Genomic DNA, 23,780 nt, shown 5'->3' on the forward strand with positions numbered 1-23,780 from the left:
TAAGTGCTGTAAACTGGCCGATCTGGGTAGGAACAAACTAAAATCTAAAATAACAATCACAACATTACAGAAATACTAAAATATAAAAACAAAAACCACCAGGTAAACACAAAAAAATAACTAGTATCAAAGATGAGGAGGGCGGGAATCAAAATTAGTGTGAACCAACAATAATATCTCGAGACCTACAAAGCCAGAAAGTGAGATTCACCCAGGCAGTCAAAATTTACAGTAATTCACAAAACACAGTATTTGAAAAGGTTACGTGAACCATTCAGCTCAAGCGAGACTCACGATACCAATACAAAAAGCGATAATACCAGAACAGAAAGCCAAAAGGCAATCCCAATAGAGACAGCCAGAAAATGCAGAAATGAACAAAATGTGATATCAAAAGTATCACTTGACCTATATAGCTAAACTGCATACAGAAACTAAATACATCTGATACCGCTTAGATGTCAGATGGTGTATATTAAAGAGGGCAGTTATGATTTACTTTATTCTACCACTGTACTGTGTTGTCAGCTCCCACCTCAACTTATTCTGATACAACTCAATACATTACTTTCTGCTATTAAAATATTAAACTTTACATTAATGATATGTAAAGTGTAATATATTAATAGCTGAAAGTGATCTGCCTAAATGCTATTGCCTGACTGTTGGGATACAGAGTCATGTGCCAATGAGAAGAGTGGCTGGAAGTGACAGGAAAATAAGTTGCATCTAGTAAAGTCCACAGTGAGGTTGTGGCGTACCTCCTTCTAGCCAATCAGATGGGATGAGGTCCTTCTAACCCTTCTTTGCATTGGACACAGCCCTAAATGCACGGCTTCTAGCTCTGCTGAAAGGACCATCCTATGTGTGGTGCTTGTGGCATACTGATCATAATGCACCACATTTTAGTAGACTGTATTTTGTCTTCAGATGAGAGGGCAGCCTTTATATCCCCCAGGAGAGATTCTTGGTATTCATTTGATTGTATGCTAAGTGGACCTGCGGCTGTCCTGGAGGGACTGGAAAGACAAAAAATTCCCACCCTACCTGGGACTGAACCTGGGACCTCCAGGCTGGAATGTATAATATGAATGTCAAATTAATCATTCCACATAATTATGAAAATTTGTACAAATAAATCACAGTTAATGATGTGGCAAAATACTCTGGTTCATAATAGTTGCATGAAGAGTCCAGTGCACTGGTGAGAAGTTGTTCCTTGACAACACTTGGAGGACACCTGAAGTCTCTGAAAGAGCTCAAGTGCTGCTTTTGGAGAATTCAAGGAAATAACTGCTATTATTGGCAAACATTGCTCGTGTAAGCGAGCCAATAATGTGTACAATTGGCTCTTTGATAGAAACCTACACACTGAAGTTAACACACATGCTGTCTGAGACTGGTATGGCAAAGTGAGTCAGTCAAAGTGATTTGCTTCTGTGTTGACTGAAAAATTATACCAAGGGGCCAGAACAAAATTTTCCACCAGTCTGAACATAATAGAAAAAGTTTATTTGACATTATTTCAAGTGTTGTGAAGCTGTGGATGGTAATCGTGACATCTGGAACTCCATATGTTTTTCACGAAGACAGTGCACTGACCCACACAAACCATTTTTATACCTACATCAATACTATGCAAACCATTGTCGTGTGCACGGCAGAGGGTATTTCCTGCTGTACCACATATTAGGACTTCTTTTCCGATTCGTATGTGTATGCATAACAGAACGAATGCCTGTGTAGGTACTTCTGTGCACACTCTAATTAGTGTAAGCCTGTCTTGTGGTCTCTACAGGAGTAATACCTTGCGAGCTGTAACATAGTCCTAGATTCTTCATTTAATTCTGGTTCTTGAATCTTTATGGGATAGTTGTCACCCTCTTCAAACATCTGCCAATGCAGGTTTTCAGCATTTCTGCGATGTTCTCCTGTGAATCGAACAAACCTGTAATCATTTGTGCTGCCCTTCTTTGTATATACATCCACATATACTCTGCAAGTCATTGTACAGTGCATAGTGAAGAGTAAATCATATTATTATCGACTTTCTTTACTATTCCATTCATGTATTGAGCTGGGGAAAAATGACTATATATATGCTCATGTACAAACCTTAATCTCTTATTCTCGTGACCCCTGCACAAGATATATGTTGGTGACACATAATGTTTGCATAGTCTTTTACATATATGGGTTCTCTAAATTCATCCACCACTGACTCAAGAACATTGGCGTCTTTCTTACAAGGATTCCCATCTACTTTCCTGAGCATTTCTGTTACAGTTACTTACTCCTATACCAACCTGTTTCAATTCTAGCACTGTGTCTAAGAATCTGATGTCTGTTGCTGTGTCTACATGATAAGGGCTCCAAACACCAGAACAGTACTACAGAAGTCTTTCACTACTGTCTTTTATGTAATTTCCTTTACAGATGAATTGCATTTTGCCAAAAATTTTCCAAACACAATCTGTGTGTTCCATTCACTTTCTGTTGCTGATTTTGTGATTGTCCCAGAACACTGATTCTTAGTGTTACCCCCCAAATACTTGTATGATATGACATGTTCAATAGTTAACCACTAATCATGTAGTCAGATACCTCTTGTGTTATAAGCATTATCTTATACTTATCCATGTTTAAAGAGGGTTGCCATCAGAAATTTCTTTCCAGATCTTTTTGGAATTCCATATGATCATCAAATGATGATATTCTCTGGTCACACTGAAAACATTAGATGCCCTATTACTCTCTCATTAGTGTTCCAGTGTAACATACTGGGTTCCATTAGTCACATATTCCTTGAGCCAATCACATTTTTGCTAAGATACTTCATATGATTATGTCTTGGTTAGTTGGTTAGTAGCTGATGATGTAGTACAGTGCGGAACATCTTTCAGAAATTTAGGAACCAAGTAATGATAATACTGCTCCTCAAGAGGAGAAGCAATCATAGCATAAAATCTATTGTTCCATAAGCTTAATCTGCAGTTTGCAAAAAGTTTTTACAAGAATATTGTTAAATCGTATAAGTGTCACCCTTTCTGCAACTCAGCCCATTGAGCAGACTGGATTCGGCAGTAGCTTCAGTAAACTACACTATATTTTTGTTGTTGTTGTTCCTGTTGCAGTTTTGGGGTCTACGAGCACTCGACGGTGACATTATCATAACCCTTATACATATTAAAACAAATGAATATGGTTAAAGGGGATAAAAATGTTGGCACACTCACTCACTCCTATCTCAATCATGGTGATCCACAGAATCACTCCATATCATATTATGTAAAACAAAGGAGAAATAATGAACGGCACTACACCTGGGAAGAAAACAGAAGGAAAACAACAGGGGAGCTAAAACAATGATACAGGTATATGTAACTGGCTGACCACTTACAAAATACCTCTAAAATTTTTGAAAATAATTTGGACAAACCACAAAACCTTAAAAGTGACATCACATTTGTTTGAATGTCACTTAAAATAGAGGGGAGATCTGTCAGCAAATCTGTTGCTGCCCTCTGGTCCAAAAACAAAACACAGCCTAGTAAAATGTGGTGCACAGTGATCTGTACACACATTGGAGGGTCATTATGCTGGAGCAAGAAGCCATGCGTCACGGGACTGTGGCCTTTGCGAAGACGAGTAAGAAGGACCTCAACCCATCTTTGTGGCTAAAAGGAGGTACACCACGGCTGTGTAGTGGGCTTTACTAGATGTAGTTTATTATCTGTCATGCCCAGCCACTTGTCTTCCTATTGACACCAAACTCTGTACCTCAACAGTAAGGCAATAGCATGCAGGGAAATGGCACACTAAAATAACTGAGGATCACGACACACCTCCTTGGTTGCTACATCTGTCCTTTCGTTCCTGCAGTACCCGTGTGCCCTGGTACCCAGCAGAAAGACATCGTAGTTGTAGGGGGATGTCCTGGATATTCTGGACTATTTTATCTGCTGGGTACTAGCATCATGGATGGAGAGTAAAGACCACCCAGAGAATTGGAATACACAAGGAATTTAGCACTTGAAGCACATCTCACCTCCTTCAGTGCCTGTTAGATCGCTTATAATTCTGCTTCAAGGACAATAAAAGTCTCGAGGCATTCTGACATTGAGGACATTATTATGGAAAACAACAGAGCAACCAACGGAGTCCCCCCTCTTTCAACCCATCCGTAGAGATGGCTGTAGAGTTGTGATGCTCAGTTAAAATGTCATAAAATAATGTATTAAAAACATATGCATGAGTGCAATCTCTCCTGTGCTGTACCAAATCTAAAATTACCCAGGGCCCTCTGCAGTAACCATGGTGGCAAGCAGCTAAGAGCATAGATCTGGGGTTGTACAGGCTTCCCACCAACTGACTCCAGCATTCGCTTCATGCAGATCCCAAATGGCCTTGCTGCTCATGGACGACAGGAGAAAAGGCATTCCAGAGATGGACAAATAATGGTACAGTATGTAGGTGAAGTTGGAGCTGCAAGGAACTCACATGCCTAATGCACCATGAGGAGCTGTCACGGGATGGTGAGTGGCAGTTCCCCAACCTCTGCCCAGAGCCTGGGTATGACACTGTTCATGTAAGCACCCATGGCCAGCCTAAACCCATCAAGGTGGATAGCGTCTCTAATCTTCAGGTAAGAAGGCCTCACTGACCTGTACTCTGCGCATCTATAGCTTAGCCACAAACACACAAAAGCCTATAAAACTGAAGCAGACATGCCCTGTTTGCTCCCCAAGACCTGTGGATAAGGCACTTTATGACATTCAGTGTCTTCTGAGTTTTGGATTCAGGTCTCTCAGATGTGGTAACCACGACAGTTTGGAGTCAAAATTAGGTCCCAGAACGCTCACTGAGTCTTTAAATGTAGAATGGTGTCCCTCATATGTTAGTCAGGTAAATTAAAAGTATGACAACAATGATTAAAATGAAAACACAAAAACAAAACACACACACACACTTATCTGCAACAAGCTGTAAACTCATCTTTGCAGCCCACTCCTCTAACCTCTGTACTGTAACCTGAAACTGATGTGTCATCGTTGCAACACTGGAGGACGAACAGAAAACAGCAAAATTGTCTACAAATAAGGAGCACTGCACAGGATTCCTTACCATAAATGTGATACTGTTTATGGCTATGGCAAAGAGGGTAACACTTAAAACACTGCTCTGATGAACATCATACGCCTGTTCAAAATGATACCTGGTCATGACCAAATCCGGTACTGCAAGACAGCATGCCACCAAGAGCGATCTAAAAAAATCACCAAAACAAGAAAAATCATATGAAGATGGGAATGAAAGCCCCGCAGATAAGAGTTGCATGACGATACTGCATCTCCAAGTAGTGTCGTAAGCCTTACTGATATCAAAGAATTTACGAGATAGTAATGTTTATGTAGGAAAGTCTGCTGAATGGCCGCAGGTTCAGGTTGCTGACAGTGGACTGAAATCTCCAGAATACACATTGAGAGCAGCTAAAGAATTGCCTGGTCTCTAACAACAAGACCAGACAATGGCTAACCATTAAATCCAGTCCTTCCTGGACATCTTGTTAAGGCAACACTCTGGTAACTACTGGGACGCATGCAGTCCTTTCCTGGTTTGGGGAGAGGCATCAAAATTGTCTTTCTCCATGAGTTGGGGAAGTGATTTGTCTGCCATATCAAATTAAAACATTCGAAGAGGATTTCCTTTGACACTGGTGGCAAGTGTTGAAGCATGCAGTACCGGATTTGGTCATGACCAGATGCAGTATCACAAGTCTCAGACACTTCTATATGGAAAAAGGGCAGGTGTAAAACTCAACATTGTGTGATCAGAAGTCCAACTTGTCCCTCTCTGCAGTTGCATGGTAGTGATAAAACATCGGATCCTGGCTGACATTGGCAGTTGTTGTTGTTGTTGTTGTTGTTGTTGTCTTCAGTCCTGAGACTGGTTTGATGCAGCTCTCCACGCTACTCTATCCTGTGGAAGCTTTTTCATCTCCCAGTACTTACTGCAACCTACATCCTTCTGAATCTGCTTAGTGTATTCACCTCTTGGTCTCCCTCTACGATTTTTACCCTCCACGCTGCCCTCCAATGCTACATTTGTGATCCCTTGATGCCTCAGAACATGTCCTACCAACCAGTCCCTTCTTCTTGTCAAGTTGTGCCACAAACTCCTCTTCTCCCCAATTCTATTCAATACCTCCTCATTAGTTATGTGGTCTACCCATCTAATCTTCAGCATTCTTCTGTAACACCACATTTCGAAAGCTTCTATTCTCTTCGTGTCCAAACTATTTATCGTCCATGTTTCACTTCCATACATGGCTACACACCATACAAATACTTTCAGAAACGACTTCCTGGCACTTAAATCTATACTCGATGTTAACAAATTTCTCTTCTTCAGAAAAACTTTCCTTGCCATTGCCAGTCTACATTTCATATCCTCTCTACTTTCACCATCATCAGTTATTTTGCTCCCCAAATAGCAGAACTCCTTTACTACTTTAAGTGTCTCATTTCCTAATCTAATTCCCTCAGCATCACTCAACTTAATTCGACTACATCCTCGTTTTGCTTTTGTTGATGTTCATTTATATCCTCCTTTCAAGACACTGTCCAGTTCCTTCAACTGCTCTTCCAGGTCCTTTGTTGTCTCTGACAGAATTACAATGTCATCGGCGAACCTCAACGTTTTTATTTCTTCTCCATGGACTTTAATACCTACTCCGAACTTTTCTTTTGTTTCCTTTACTGCTTGCTCAATATACAGATTGAATAACATCGGGGACAGGCTACAACCCTGTCTCACTCCCTTCCCAACCGCTGCTTCCCTTTCATGCCCCTCTACTCTTATAACTGCCATCTGGTTTTCGTAGAAATTGTAAATAGCCTTTCGCTCCCTGTATTTTACCCCTGCCACCTTTAGAATTTGAAAGAGAGTATTCCAGTCAACATTGTCAAAAGCTTTCTCTAAGTCTACAAACGCTAGAAATGTAGGTTTGCCTTTCCTTAATCTATTTTCTAAGATAAGTCGTAGGGTCAGTATTGCCTCACGTGTTCCAACATTTCTGCGGAATCCAAACTGATCTTTGCCGAGGTCGGCTTCTACCAGTTTTTCCATTCATCTGTAAAGAATTCGCGGTAGTATTTTGCAGATGTGACTTATTAAACTGATAGTTCGGTAATTTTCACATCTGTCAACACCTGCTTTCTTTAGGATTGGAATTATTATATTTTTCCTGAAGTCTGAGGGTATTTCGCCTGTCTCATACATCTTGCGCACCAGATGGAGGAGTTTTGTCAGGACTGGCTCTCCCAAGGCCATCAGTAGTTCCAATGGAATGTTGTCTACTCCCGGGATCTTGCTTCGACTCAGGTCTTTCAGTGCTCTGTCAAACTCTTCACGCAGTATCGTATCTCCCATTTCATCTTCATCTACATTCTCTTCCATTTCCATAATATTGTCCTCAAGTACATCGCCCTGGTATAGACCCTCTATATACTCCTTCCACCTTTCTGCTTTCCCTTCTTTGCGTAGAACTGGGTTTCCGTCTGAGCTCTTGATATTCATACAAGTGGCTCTCTTTTCTCTAAAGGTATCTTTAATTTTCCTGTAGGCAGTATCTATCTTACCCCTAGTGAGATAAGCCTCTACATCCTTACATTTGTTCTCTAGGCATCCCTGCTAAGCCATTTTGCACTTCCTGTTGATCTCATTTTTTAGACGTTTGTATTCCCTTTTGCCTGCTTCATTTACTGCGTTTTTATATTTTCTCCTTCCATCAATTAAATTCAATATTTCTTCTGTTACCCAAGGATTTCTACCAGCCCTCGTCTTTTTACCTACTTGATTCTCTGCTGCCTTCACTACTTCATCCCTCAGAGCTACCCATTCTTCTTCTACTGTAATCTACAGTTCATAACCAAAAGATTGTGGTTAGAGTCCACATCTGCCCCTGGAAATGTCTTACAATTTAAAACCTGGTTCCTAAATCTCTGTCTTACCATTATATAATCTATCTGATACCTTCTAGTATCTCCAGGATTCTTCCATGTATAAAACCTTCTTTTATGATTCTTGAACCAAGTGTTAGCTATGATTAAGTTATGCTCTGTGCAAAATTCTACCAGACGGCTTCCTCTTTCATTTCTCTCCCCCAATCCATATTCACCCACTATGTTTCTTTCTCTCCCTTTTCCTACTCTCGAATTCCAGTCACCCATGACTATTAAATTTTTGTCTCCCTTCACTACCTGGGTAATTTCTTTCATCTCATCATACATTTCATCAATTTCTTCATCATCTGCAGAGCTAATTGGCATACAAACTTGTACTACTGTAGTAGGCATGGGCTTTGTGTCTATCTTGGCCACAATAATGCGTTCACTATGCTGTTGGTAGTAGCTTACCCGCACTCCTATTTTTTTTATTCATTATTAAACCTACTCCTGCATTACCCCTATTTGATTTTGTATTTATAACCCTGTAGTCGCCTGACCAAAAGTCTTGTTCCTCCTGCCACCGAACTTCACTAATTCCCACTATATCTAACTTCAACCTATCCATTTCCCTTTTTAAATTTTCTAACCTACCTGCATGATTAAGGGATCTGACATTCCACACTCCAATCCGTAGAACGCCAGTTTTCTTTCTCCTGATAACGACATCCTCTTGAGTAGTCCCCGCCCAGATATCCGAATGGGGGACTATTTTACCTCCGGAATATTTTACCCAAGAGGACACCATCATCATTTAACCATACAGTAAAGCTGCATGCCCTTGGGAAAAATTACAGCTGTAGTTTCCCCTTGTTGTCAGCAGTTCACAGTACCAGCACAGCAAGGTCGTTTTGGTTAGTGTTGCAAGGCCAGATCAGTCAATCATCCAGACTGTTGCCCCTGCAACTACTGAAAAGGCTGCTGCCCCTCTTCAGGAACCACACGTTTGTCTGGCCTCTCAACAGATACCCCTCCGTTGTGGTTGCACCTACGGTACGGCCATCTGTATCGCTGAGGCACGCAAGCCTCCCCACCAACGGCAAGGTCCATGGTTCATGGGGGTAGGACATTGGCAGTAGTTGCTGCAAAATGCTGTGCCATCATCTGAGTGGTGTCCCTGGGCACTGTTGGAGACAACCCTGTTTCAGCATTGCTGCTACTGATAAACGACTGTGTTTACTGGAAATCTTCCGAATAGCTTCTCATACTTTTGTAGAACAAATGGAACAGATGATAGAGTCTAGGAACACTTGCCAAGACCCTTTTTTGCCCTCCTTAATTACATGTCAAGCTTTGGCCCTCACGACTCTATTCTGTGAGGCTGTCTGCTATTGGGCAGTATTTAAACCATCAAATAACTGCACTCCTGTTCCAGATTGCTGAAAGGCACTCATCAGTCCACCAAAGTACATTTTGCCTTCTAAGATGACCTGAAGACTTTGGGATGGATAAATCAGCAACATGATGGATCACTCATGCGATGTGGTCAACTCATTCCTAGACACTGTCGCAGTGTTCAAACACAGCCTGCTGGTTGAGCAGCATCCAGTCAGCCCCACTGATCATCCATTTTGGTGGCTTCCAATCAAGCAGTCCTCCATCCAGGAAGTGGATCTACGGTGGTAAGAGGATACTGGAACGAAGGTCACCAGTTGCTTCCCACTGGGGTGAGTCTGCATGTGTTAGAGAGCAGAAAGAGAGGTTGATGGTTGAGGATGATCCAGTGACAGCTGAGAAATGTGTGGAACTGCATATGTTGAGGATGTACAGCTCCTGAGACTCCATGAGGTTCTCCATGACTCAAATCCTGTGGCAAGTATAGTTCAAGCCCCATAATGCATTATGGGCACTGAAGTCACCCATTAGGAGAAATGGGCAGGGGAGTTGTGTAGTAAGGCCTGCAAGAGCTCCAGTGTCTATTGCATCCCTTGGAGGTAAATACAGGGAACAGATAGTGATCTTCTGAACCACAAGGACAGCAACAGTCGCATTTTTAGGTCAGTAATCAAGGCGAGAGCAGAGGAGTGGTGTGTATTACTGACAAAGACAGCAATCCCTCTCTTGACTCTGTCCCCAGTCAGGTCATTCTTTCAGTTCTTTCAGTGAAGGGTATAGCCCCATAGTGCAGGGACGCCAGTGGCTTTAAAATGTTTTTCTTGTAAGCACAGGCAAAGGGGGTGTTCCTGTGCTGGCAGTTTCAATTCCTCCACATGTGTCCTGAACACAATGATGTTCCATTGTAATATGGCAGCAATCTATGATCAGTTGCACTTTCACCCAGTCTTTCCTCCAGGGAGGGGAGCCCATAATGGATCGAGACTCAGTCTTGGGCAAAGTGACTGCCCCCAATCAGACAACAAGGTCAATTAGTTCCACAGAAAAATCATGAGAGATGGCAGAGTCGATGATGATAACACTGTCGGAATGTTTACTCCCCGACTTCAACAGTTGGTGGATGCTTGACATTTGACATTTTGCCCTGGTCAGCCTTCAGAGCCACAACCATGGCAGTTAAGTGACAATGCTGGATGGTGGACGAGACTCAGCCTTTGGAGGAGCAGGGAGATGCGGAATGTTGGCTACCACATTCTTGTCTGGGAGGAAGTGTAAGTATCGAAGTAACTGCAGCAGCACAAGTGCACTGACAAATGCAGGTACCAGAGCTGACGCTAGCAAAGTCCATTTGTGTACCAGTATTGGTTTTCTGAACTGGCTGTTTAACAACCGAAGCAAAGTAGGCAAACAAGGCGGGCTGCATGGCCTTGTAAATCTTTTTAGTCCGAGGAAGGATAGCTTTGTCGCTTTGAACTCTTGTATCCTCCATTCTTCAAGGAGGGCACAGCAATCTCTAATCCAGACAAGATGGGCCCCAAAGCATTTCACATACTCCGGTAGAGATGAACATCCAACTAATTCATGGGCAGCCTTACCCCACTGCCACAAGTGGTTTCTCCCTTACATCCAAGAGTGGTGTTCCCAAATCACTGGCATTTAAATTACTGCACTGGATGGGAGACATAGAGCTGCACTGCCTTCTTGGGCCCACTCAACTTTCAGGTCTTCTTTGGGGACGTCAACCATGTCCCTGCACGTCACTAAACCTCTACTGTACTTTAAGGTACTATGGAGCTCAGTCTCAATGGCATATTCCCCAAGGCTTTTGGCCTTCTGTAGGTGTGTCACTTCTTGGGAACTTGAGCTTTTGATCAACAGTGTCCCATTCCATAACCGTTTAATGGATTTTAATGTAACTGCACTCTCCTCTAAACCCTTTTGAATGTAAAAAGGTGAGATTTTTTCAAAGCTTCCTTCTCTCCTTTTAACCAATAAAAACACAACCTGACTAACAGCATGAATTCTGTTACTATACATCCTATAAGTCTAAAACATCCCTGAGTGTGGATGGCTGGCTACACAAGCCCTTTTGTTTGACTGGATGCTGGGACATACCAGCAGCCTACCCATTCCACTGGGAGGATGAAGAAAAAATTTCAAATGGCTGTTACACCTCAACAGCAGGAAGCATACCTACACCTTCAGATGGAGGTTTTTTTTATATAGAGGGTTTTACTGTCCTCATGATTCAGGTAGGCAAACCAACGTCCCTGTTCCCCGTGGCACACAACGTTCCACCGCAGCACCACATGATGGTCAGCTTACAGTGACAGAAGACTTGTGGTGCATACCAAATCCAGCTCGGTAACCTTGGGGTCACCAAGCACGTACCAAACAAACAAATGCTGAGCCCCTGAGGGTCACTATATTATTGTTCTCTGAGAAGTGGTAAGCAGAGCAAACAAATACTGGGTGCCTTTTGTAAATTTTGAAATGGCCTTTGATTCAGTCAGCCGTACTGATATTGTGCCATCCTTAGCTGGACAAGATGTGGCCTCTGTTACAATTATGTACCATGTATATAAAACTTCTACAGCTTTCGTTAAGTGTCATGGAATCCAACTCAGGAGTTAATAAGTCAGAGAGGTGTGAATCAAGGTGACCAGTCATCTTTCCCAAGCTGAGTTCTGCCTTCCTAGAAATGGCAATGTCATAATTAAACTGGGAAGAAAAAAGGAATTAGAATCAACGGGAACATACTTAACAACCTGAGATTTGCAGATGACACTGTGATATTGGCAAATGGTTTTGAAATACTACAGACGTTGGTATTGGATCTCACCTTGGTACGTCACACAGTGGAACAGGACATAAAGCTTTCCAAGACAAACGTTCTGTCTAATAAATAAATGCACACCTCAAAAATACACTACTGGACACTTTCAGAGAATACATTTATCTTGCCTAGATTGTAGACACAAAAGCTGTAATTTTTCAATGTATCAAATTAAGTAGCAAGAACTTGGAAGACCTTCAGCTATCTTCCAGATAAACATGGCAGTAAAACTGAAAAAAATAATTTTGGGTCGGTATGTCTTCCCTGTGTTGACTTACAGCGGTGAGACTTGGACACTTCATGAACATACAAGGCAGTAACTTAGAACTGTGCAGCAAGGTGTGGAAAGCTCTATGTTGGGTTTCACAAGGAAAGACAAAAAAGGGCTGGAGACATTAGATCAATTACTGATATCAAAGACAATCTGATGAGAATAGTCACTATGAAATGGCAGTGGGCCAGCCATGTTACCAGAAGAACTGATGACCAATCGACAAAGGTCAATGCTGGAATGGAGCCCACGAGACATACACACACCATGAGGATGACTGTCAGACTGATGGTCCATGATGAAGACTGTCAGACCGATGGGACAAAGACCTGTGGAAGATCAGTGGAGTTAGCTGGGTGAACATTGCCCAAGACTGTTGCTCATGCAGAAAATTGCCCAAGGAAGAAGAAGTTGCAGATATACCTGAACTCAGTACTGGAGAGGCTACATCATTTACTGACAGTAGTGCTTAATGCTGATGATGACACTTACACTACAGATCATCTTTATGTTGTGTGCCGAGAACAAGCTGAGCTACTGTAACACTGATACAACGTATTCTCTCTCTCTCTCTCTCTCTCTCTCTCTCTCTCTCTCTCTCTCTCTCTGTGTGTGTGTGTGTGTGTGTGTGTGTGTGTGTGTGTGTGTGTGTGTGTATTCTGTATTAACTAAATCTGAAGAACTACACTGTCTGTAAGCTTTGCAACTTTTTAAATCTTCTTTATGTGTGTACTGACCACTCAACACAATAACTATCCAGTCAGCTGTTACTTTTTCTCCTTCTATTGTTTGTGTTCCATCCTGGACTTTCCATTATTACACTGAAGAGCCTAAGAAACTGGTACATCTACCTAATATCGTGTAGGCCCCCATGAGCACGCAGAAGTGCCGCAACACGACATAGCATGGACTCGACTAATGTCTCAAGTAGTGGTGGAGGCAATTGACACCATGAATACTGCAGGGCTGTCCATAAATCCGTAGTAGTATGAGGGGTGGAGATCTCTTCTGAACAGCACATTGCAAAGCATCCCAAATATGCTCAATAATGCCCATGCCTGTAGAGTTTGGTGGCCACTCAGAAGTGTGTTGCTGGAGCCACTCTGTAGCAATTCTGGACATGTGGGGTGTTGCATTGTACTGCTAGAATTGCCCAAAGCTGTCGGAATGCACAATGGACATGAATGGATGATGGTGATCAGACAGGATGCTTATGTACATGTCATCTGTCAGAGTCGTATCTAGACGTATAAAGGGTACCATTCCAATAGCACACACCCCACACCATTACAGAGCCTCCACTAGCTTGAACAGTCCCCTGCTGACATGCAGGGTCCATGGATTTATGAGGTTATCTCCATACCCAAACACGTCCATTTGCTCGATACAATTTGAAACGAGAGTTGTCCGACCAGGCAACATGTTTCCAGTCATCAACAGTCCAATGTCGGTGTTGACGGGCCGAGGCGAGGCATAAAGCTTTGTGTCGTGCAGTCATCAAGGGTACATGAGTGGGCCTTCAGCTCCAAAAGCCCATACCTATGATGTTTCATTTAATGGTTCACATGCTGACACTTGTTGACAGAACAGCATCGAAATACGCAGCAACTTTGGGGAAAGGTTGCATTTCTGTCATGTTGAACGATTCTCTCCAGTTGTCGTTAATACTGTTTTTGCAGGACCTTTTTCCAGGAGCAGCGATGTCAGAGATCTGATGTTTTACTGGATCCCTGATATTCATGAAATGGTTGTATGGCAAATCCCTACTTCATTGCTACCTTGAGATGCTGTGTCCCATCACTCATATGCTGACTATAACACCACCGTCAAACTCACTTAAATCTTGATAACCTGCCATTGTAGCAGCAGTAACTGATCTATCAACTGCACCAGACACTTGTTGTTTTGTATAGGCATTGGCAACTGCAGTGCCATATTTTGCCTGTTTACATCTCCCTGTATTCGAATATGCATGCCCATACCAGTTTCTTTCGCAGTTCAGTGTATATTTCCAATTTTGTTTCATATTGTAGCAGCTCGTCAAGGTTATTAATCATGGCAACAATCTCGCCTCTCCTTAACCTAGTTACTCAACCCAACAGTAAACGAATAGTAGAAAAGACATAAAGTAAACCTGTTGCAGCCAGTTGAACATACTCTCACTACATGTAAAATCCCAAGCCTCCTGTTTTTTTGTAATTCTTTAGGAAATATTTTCAAAACCATCCCTACTTCATAATTACCTAAGCACTATTTTGAGAATGTGAAGATAAAGGTCTGAAATACCCTACTGATACTTCTGGTGTAATTTTCAGTAAGTTCTGTAGGTGACTGAAGCAGCTGGTATGAAAGGAAACATTCAATAAATCTTTCTTTAAAAAACACTGTCCAAAACTTTTGTATTTAGTTACGAAGTGAAAGTAGCTTACCTTTCAGTAATTGCATCTGAAACTTTCTGAATCTCTTTCTTACTGAGCTGCTGAATAATTTTTTTGTATCCTGATTTTAAATCTGTAACACATGCAGACATTACATTTGCTTGAGGTGTCTGAAACAAAACAGAACAGAATATAAGCATTTCTTTAACAATGAATGGGAACTCTCTGTGCAGTTGTAATTGTAAACTTCATTCGATAAATTTATGAGATAGTATGAGCAGCCCTCTTAAGACTGTTTGCAGATGACGATGTCTTACCATCTAGTAAAGTTATCAGAAAATCAACCACAGACAATAAAAATGTAAGGTCCCCCTCATGAGTAATAAAAAAAATTGTTAAATTTAAAATTGTGTGGTGCTCCACATGAGTACTACAAACAATCTGTTAAACTTTGGTTGCACAACAAATAATACAAATTTAAAAGTAGTTGATACAATTAAAGATGCAACAAATCTACTAAAGAAACAGCCTACACTACACCTGTCCATCCTCTGCCACAGTATTGCTGTGCAGTATGGGATCCATACCATATATGATTGACAGAGGACTTCAAAAAGTTCAAAGAAAGGCAGCTTGTTTTGTATTTCATGAAATAGCGAAGCAAGTGTCACAGTTATGATATGCAAGCTGATTTGGTGATCATTAAAACAAAGGCATTTTTCATTGTAAGATTTTTTCACAAAATTTCAGTCATCAACTTTCTCCTTCAAGCGATATTCTGAAAATGATTCTGTGAATCCTGTGCCAAGCACCTGAACGTGAATTGCAGGCTAGTGATGTAGATGAATTGAGGGAACACATTCCGAATATGATGATACATTATGGAAACAAACCAAATCCAGTGTGTACAAGAGGTATAAAAATTCTGAATAATATAAATCTCTTTTGTGACTCTTCAGGCTTTCCCGGCGGATATGTTGTAAATAGTCTTCACGGGTGTGCCGCCGGATGACGTTGTGCAAATCCCACAATATTTCCTCGGAGCAACTGTCCGACATCATCAGGTGGTTGAACTTCGCTGGTGGCTAGGTACAACTAGCTAGGAAGTCAAGCTTTCAAAAGTCTAGTGGAGCCTACAAATGAAGAAACAAAATCTGACAGAGTGTTGTATGACTACTAATTGAAGATTCTTGAGTTTGAAATGACTATGAACATCTCAAGTAAATGGGTATTCAATATTCGCTGGTGGCTAGGTACCTAGCTAGTTGTACCTAGCCACCAGCGAAGTTCAACCACCTGATGATGTCGGACAGTTGCTCCGAGGAAATATTGTGGGATTTGCACAACGTCATCCGGCGGCACACACGTGAAGACTATTTACTACTAAATCTCTTTTGTTTACCTCTGATGTGAAACATCTTTTCCTTTCAAGTATATCCCAAAAAACTGGTTTGATCTATTTCTTAGAACTATGTTGAGTAAGATCAATAACAGATATATGGATGTTTCTTAAATAAAAAAAAAAGTGAGTTCCAACAGTTGATGAAACATGCAGTGTTGGATTGGGATATGAGAAAAGAAGCAAGAGAAAAGTTTAAGAAGTATTATGGGGATTCTTGTTCCTCCATCTTATGGTACACTAAAAAACTGTGCCATTAAAGTTTACTTAATCCATACAAGAATTAGTGAAGTCAAGCATTCAAAAGTCTAGTGGAGTCTACAAATGAAGAGACAAAATCTGACAGAGTGTTGTATGACTACTAATTGAAGATTCTTGAGTCTGAAATGACTATGAACATCTCAAGTAAATGGATATTCAATATCTTTCATGAACATTTTAGTAGGAAGAGGCTGTTGTCAGAATAGATTCTGCAATTTACCACTGTCAATGAGTTACAGATACACTACTGCATACAAATTCAAGAAGAGTACTTGTAGAATGCAACTTTCGAAGTTGCAGGATGTTTCACTACTTCCACATAATGTTCAGTGTAAGCATTGTGCAATAGTTGCAATTAACAAAGTCAGGCCAAACAACCTGCATGAACTGGGAAGGAGTTGTCTCTCTTTGTCTCTCTATCGAACTCAGACAACTAGATTATTTTTGACAAATAAAACACAGTTGTTTCAAGCCTCAGACATTTAACATGTGATTTAATTTTTATTTTACATACTTTCTCAGTCTCAAATCACAGTACAACATTGATATGACAGTCACACTATGTAGTACAGATGATAATGGAAAAATTATATACAAAGGGAGAAGCCTGAAGATGAAAGCAACACCACACCATTATATGCTGGCAAATTCTCTGACACAAGACAGCCACACAGTCTTGCTATCTGGTGAAAACATAAGTCTACTTTCTTCACTGTGTTTTCTGAGAATCATTGTGCTTTGTTACATTCTCCACGTGTCCGCCATTGATGATAGACTATTTACCATGTTATTGGAGCCTGCTACAGAAAGAATAATCAAATGCACATACAGCTTGGCTATACGAGTTTTAAATTAATACAATTAGTAATTTCACACAATAGAAATCACAGTTTGGAATGTCAACAACATTAGGAAAAGGATAGATTGCTACTCACTGTACAGATGACACAGTGAGTTGAGGAAAGGCACACTGAAAAGACTTCACACATTTAGCTTTCGGCCAACACCTTAGTTAGAAAAGAAAATACACACATGTTCACACAAGCAAGCACACCTCATGCACATGTGACCACCATCTCTGGTAGCTCAGACTTGACTGAAAGTAAATGTGTAAAAGTCTTTTTATTGTGCCTGTCTGCAACTTAATGTGCTGCCTTTGCAATGAGTAGCAATCCATCCTTTTCCTATATAATTAATAATCTGTAATAGAGATACAAAATTTGCATTCTTTATTAATGTAATGATCCATTACAAAGGACCAAACTGAAAGAAAATTTATAAAAAGAAGGTAGATTTGTTTCAACATATGTACTGCATTTCTCAGGATAGTTCTCATCCGCTGCTAGGACATCCTCAATGATACCAAAGGAGTTTGCTGCAAGGAAGATTTATTGCTTGGATTTGAAAATCTGATTTTTATTGCTCACACACCTCCATTTCTGTTGAAAATCTACAGCAAACAGTATCTGCAAGGAAATGCCTACGGTATCTTTTCGTACAACAATTAAAGAAGAGTAACCAAAGTGAAAATCATTTTTATGGACAGCAGAGAAGTCAATATGAGTATCCCACTGTAGTATAACAAAAGTGTTGACACTATTATGTTACACGTACTCATGCTGCTTGTGCAATCACTGGCAATCTCAAATTTTAATTACGTATTTCAGTTTTATATGTTATGAAATTAATATATTTAATTTCAATTTTCATGGATATTTATTCCATTTTGTTGTTTTTTTATGTAGAACTAGTGGGTGTTGTGAAATTCGTCCAGCACTGGTCAGTGTGGAACAGTTGAAACAGATACTTATTGTGCCTGCCACTAGTCAAAGATCCTAAGAAGATGGAACATCAAGGCAGCTCACAACCACCACACTTTGATCTCAACAACAGACTTGTTAATGTATAGTAATGGTAAATGTTTGATGAAAAGGTTTTAACCAATCACATCCAATAAAATATAATGCTGACAATGTAGGAAAAGATAGATTGCTACTAACTGTAAAGAAGATACATCAAGTTGCAGACAGGTGCAATTAGGAGACACTCACACTCGTATGTACATGGGGTTTGCTTCCTTTTGTGTGTGTGTGTGTTTTTCGGATGAAGGCTGTGGCCGAAAACTATATGTGAGTGTCTTTTAATCGCGACTGCCTGCAACATGATGTGACTTCTTTAAGGTAAGTAGCAATCTGTCTTTTCCTACATTGTTGATATTCTTACCAGGGGTTTCCACTGTTTGAAAATACAATACTGGATGTGTGATGTTATCATCAACAAATTAAATAAAAATGTTAATTTACATCGTGGTTTTACAAAGCAACAATAATAAAAATTCAAATTTAATTTTGTCATGGGCAAACTGCACTTTGAAAATAGTAGCTGATCCTGCAGCTGAAAATAGATAAATACAAATTATACATGCTCACACAGGTACCCAAATGCACACTACCATTACAATAATGATTGTTATTGATTTTCCATTATTGAGAGCAGTTGGCGGGGCTGATGAATGTGGGGAGAAGGTAGGGGAGGAAGTATGAGGCATGGATTGGGTAACAGGGTAGTGAGAGGCAGAAGTGGGAAAGACAGCCGGCTGAATAAGACAAAAGGAATTCTGAGGGGGTAAGGTATGTGCATGATACAGAAAGAGGGAGTGGGAAGAGACAGGATGTGAGAGGAGGGCGGGGAGGGAGGTGGAGGGGGCAAGAAAGGGGGAGGGAGAGGGTGAGAGTGAGTCCCCACATGGGAGTGAAGGGAGGAAGAGTTTGTAGAAGAAGCCAGTACACAATCGAGAGAGGGAAGGAGTGGCATGGACAACATACCAAAAAGGGGAGAGATAACATGAGGCACAGGGATACATTAGTAGAGGATTAGGCCAGGATTCGCAAGAATGCTGGATATATTGGATAGACATTTCCCAATTGCGTAGTTCACAGAAACTTGAGGTAGAAGGGAGTATCCAAGTGGCACAAGTACTGAAACAGCTGTTAAAGTCATTTGTGTTGTGATGTGTAGCATGTTCAGCAAGTGGATGGTCAAATTTGTGGTTGGCTACAGTTCGGTAGGCGCCACTTATATGAGTAAACAGTTGATTACCTATCATGCCCACACAGAATGCTGCACATCAATTGCTGCATAGCTGATACATAACATTGCTGCTTTCACACATGGCCACATCATTTGTAGGGCAAAAAGGGCTTGTGGCTGGACTGCAGTAAGAGGTAGTAAGCGGCTGTATGGGCCAGGTCTTGCGCCTGGGTTTCCACAAGGGAATGACTGATGGTGTGCAGGATTGGAATAAGGATGGACAAGGAAATTCTGTAGGTTTGGTGGGTGGCAGAACACTACTCTGGGTGATGTGGTTAGGATTTTGGGTAGGATAACTCTTACCTCAGAGCACAATGATGAGAGGTGGTTGAAGCTTTGAGAATGATGTAACTGAGCTTCTCAAAGCCAGAGTGACATTGGATGATCAGAGGAGTGCTAGTCAGTGGTTGGTTAACAGGTTTACTGATGTCAGAGGAGATGGCATGGGAGACCTGTTTAAGATGAGCTGGATAGGAAATCATCTGCCAACAAAAGTTCTGATAATGTTGTCAGTTTATTTTGACAACTCCTGTTTTTCACTGCAGATGCAACATCCACAGGTGGCAAGGCTGTAAGGAAGAAACTTTTTGACATGGAAAGGGTGACAGGTGTCAGAGATCGATCGCTAGGAAGGTTGTTCATTGAGTTGAGAAGGACCAGGTGAAGCAGATTTGGGAGTAGGTGTTGAGAATATTGAAAAAAGAGCGAAAGTTGTCCCTGTCATAAGTCTAGATCATGAAAATGTCATTAATGAACCTGAGCAAGACAATGGGTTTTAGGTGTTGTTGAGCTAGGATGATTCCTAATCAGTACTCATGGCAGTGTCACAGATTTGTTTATAGACTTAGCCTTCAAAAGTAAAATAACTGTAGATCAGAATGTTGTTGGGCAGGAGGACTAGGAAAAAGATGGTGGGTTTGGTATCAGAAGATACTGGGAACAGTGCAGCCATGGGCATCGAGGATGTAGTATATAAGGACATTGCATCCTCAGTTACCAACAAGGAGTCTGGCAGTTACAACACAGGAACTGTGGAAAGATAGTGAAGGAAGTGACTTCAACATAGGATGGGAGGATAGGGACAATAATTTTGAGGTGCTGGTCAATAAAGGCAGAGATTTTTTTTTCCATGTGAGAATATTGTAACTGACCACAATGGGATGACTAGTAGGAAAAACTGTGGGGTTGGGTTTGTGGAGTTTGCAGAGTAGGTAATAGAAAGGAGTGCAGGAGGTTGCAGGTGTGAGGAGTGAGATGGAGTCAGGTATTAGGTTTTGGGATGGATCTAGGCCTTGAGGAGCTGCTGGAGGTTTTGCTGGACTTCTGGGATGGAATTATGGTTGTGAGGTATGTATGCAGAGGTGTTGGAAAGTTGGTGGAGAACTTCAGCTGCTTAGTCAGCATGATTAATGACCACAGTGGTGGAGGCTCTGTCCGCAGGAAGGATGATACAGTCTGGACAGGTTTTCAGGTAGCTGTGTGTTCCATACGAGTGATGTTGGACTCACTAGGGAGAGATTTAGGAAAGAAAGGTGAAACCAGGTTAGAAGCGAGGAATTCTTGGAAAGATAGCCTGGATACGAATGTGTGGATGGAGAGGAGGAGCATGGTTGGAAAAAGGTTCGAACTGTTTTAAAGAATGAAATGATGATGAAATCAAGACCCTAAGCTGTCAACAGGCATTGATATACATCAATGGGGACAGCTGAAAATTTGTGCTTCGACGGGGACTCGAATCTGGGATCTCCTGCTTACATGGCATACACTCTATCCATGTGAGCCACCGAGGGCACAGAGGATAGTGCGACTGCAGGGATGTATCCTTTACACGCTCCCCGCGAGACCCACATTCCCAACTTAATGTCCACACACTATATTCGTAGTGCCCCTGCTCACGGCACACAATCTTACCGAGCGCTGTAAGAGTTCGGCCAATGCGTGTGCATCCCGTGCAGAAGAAGGAGGTCAATGGCCAGTTGGCCTTAACTATATGAAGATGGTATCTGTTCTTTTGGACATGTCCGAAACAACAGATACAAGGGCAGTTCAATAAGTAATGCAACACATTTTTTTTCTGAAACTGGGGTTGTTTTATTCAGCATTGAAATACACCAGGTTATTCCCCAATCTTTTAGCTACACAACACTATCTTTCAACGTAATCTCCATTCAATGCTACGGCCTTACGCCACCTTGAAATGAGGGCCTGTATGCCTGCACGGTACCATTCCACTGGTCGATGTCGGAGCCAACGTCGTACTGCATCAATAACTTCTTCATCATCCGCGTAGTGCCTCCCACGGATTGCGTCCTTCATTGGGCCAAACATATGGAAATCTGACGGTGAGAGATCGGGGCTGTAGGGTGCATGAGGAAGAACAGTCCACTGAAGTTTTGTGAGCTCCTCTCGGGTGCGAAGACTTGTGTGAGGTCTTGCGTTGTCATGAAGAAGGAGAAGTTCATTCAGATTTTTGTGCCTACGAACACGCTGAAGTCGTTTCTTCAATTTCTGAAGAGTAGCACAATACACTTCAGAGTTGATCGTTTGACCATGGGGAAGGACATCGAACAGAATAACCCCTTCAGCGTCCCAGAAGACTGTAACCATGACTTTACCGGCTGAGGGTATGGCTTGAAACTTTTTCTTGGTAGGGGAGTGGGTGTGGCGCCACTCCATTGATTGCTGTTTTGTTTCAGGTTCGAAGTGATGAACCCATGTTTCATCGCCTGTAACAATCTTTGACAAGAAATTGTCACCCTCAGCCACATGACGAGCAAGCAATTCCGCACAGATGGTTCTCCTTTACTCTTTATGGTGTTCGGTCAGACAACGAGAGACCCAGCGGGAACAAACCTTTGAATATCCCAACTGGTGAACAATTGTGACAGCACTACCAACAGAGATGTCAAGTTGAGCACTGAGTTGTTTGATGGTGATCCGTCGATCATCTCGAACGAGTGTGTTCGCACGCTCCGCCATTGCAGGAGTCACAGCTGTGCACGGCCGGCCCGCACGTGGGAGATCAGACAGTCTTGCTTGACCTTGCGGCGATGATGACACACGCTTTGCCCAACGACCCACCGTGCTTTTGTCCACTGCCAGATCACCGTAGACATTCTGCAAGCGCCTATGAATATCTGAGATGCCCTGGTTTTCTGCCAAAAGAAACTCGATCACTGCCCGTTGTTTGCAACGCACATCCGTTACAGACGCCATTTTAACAGCTTCGTACAGCGCTGCCACCTGCGACGAAGCGGGAATGTTTGAAAATATTCCACAAGAAATTTCCGGTTTTTTTCAACCAAAATTGGCCGAGGAAAAAAATGTGTTGCGTTACTTATTGAACTGCCCTCGTAGCATCTTCATATATGTTTTAAAGAAGGTTTTATGTTAGTAGTTTTGGTTGGCTGTTGTTGGTGTGGTGCCTGGTGAAGAAATGTTTCCACTGCCAAGAATGAGTGAAGGAAACCAAGTACTTTAGCAGTCCAGCATGGCTGAAGTTACGTTTTGGGCTACATATGAGGCCTTTAGAAAGCACTGAAACTTCTGCAGGGGCTGAGTTTTGGCAGATAGGTTGACAACAATGATAAGGAATGAGCAGTGTGTTTCATGGAGGCTGAAGAAAGTTTTCAGGGGTATGGAAGGCAGAGTGAGCTAGAAAAGTATGATCAGAGAGCTTTGAGGGGTTGACACGAGTGGCTAGAGGTAATCCCATGCGAGCAAAAGACAGGAGCAGTTTGGATTACCTCCTCAGGTAGTGCTAGGAATGCTGTTCCAACTGATGGGGAAGAATTTCTACTGCAGTGTAGCACCCATCAGCTCAGGCAACTGCTTTCAATAATTAATAATCCTTAAGCCCTGGCTACTGCTCTCCATGATTGATAACCAATAATTCTATCAGTCCAGGCAAATGCTCTAAATAATTTATTATCAATAATTTCTCTGAACTACGCAGATGGGAATCAAGGGCTCTGCTGAGAGGGGGAGTCATGCCACTTTCACAATAAAAGGAGATAAATTGAGGCATTATTTGTACAATAAAGGTTAAGTTTTCCAGCTTAACTGATTATTAGGTAGATTATGCAAAATCAAAAACATAAATGTCAACGTAAAAAGCACTTATTTTGAACATCTATGTATGATACATAGTTTTTGTATGGAAAATGAAGAATTTTATACTGTTGTGTCAGAGAGCTTTATACTG

At 41.7% G+C, this 23,780-nt stretch overlaps 1 protein-coding gene across 1 annotated transcript in view; it reads right to left on the bottom strand.

Moving 5' to 3' along the window:
* The window catches only part of LOC126416836 (E3 ubiquitin-protein ligase listerin), a 146,783-nt gene that overhangs the window by 48,345 nt on the left and 74,658 nt on the right, over nt 1-23,780 (bottom strand). Inside the window, exon 13 of the mRNA XM_050084722.1 lies at nt 14,878-14,996. Coding sequence (XP_049940679.1) covers nt 14,878-14,996 — 119 coding nt within the window. The remainder of the gene's footprint in view (nt 1-14,877; nt 14,997-23,780) is intronic.

The sequence above is a fragment of the Schistocerca serialis genome, chromosome 1 (assembly GCF_023864345.2).
Source record: "Schistocerca serialis cubense isolate TAMUIC-IGC-003099 chromosome 1, iqSchSeri2.2, whole genome shotgun sequence".
Classification (NCBI taxonomy): Eukaryota; Metazoa; Arthropoda; class Insecta; order Orthoptera; family Acrididae; genus Schistocerca; species Schistocerca serialis.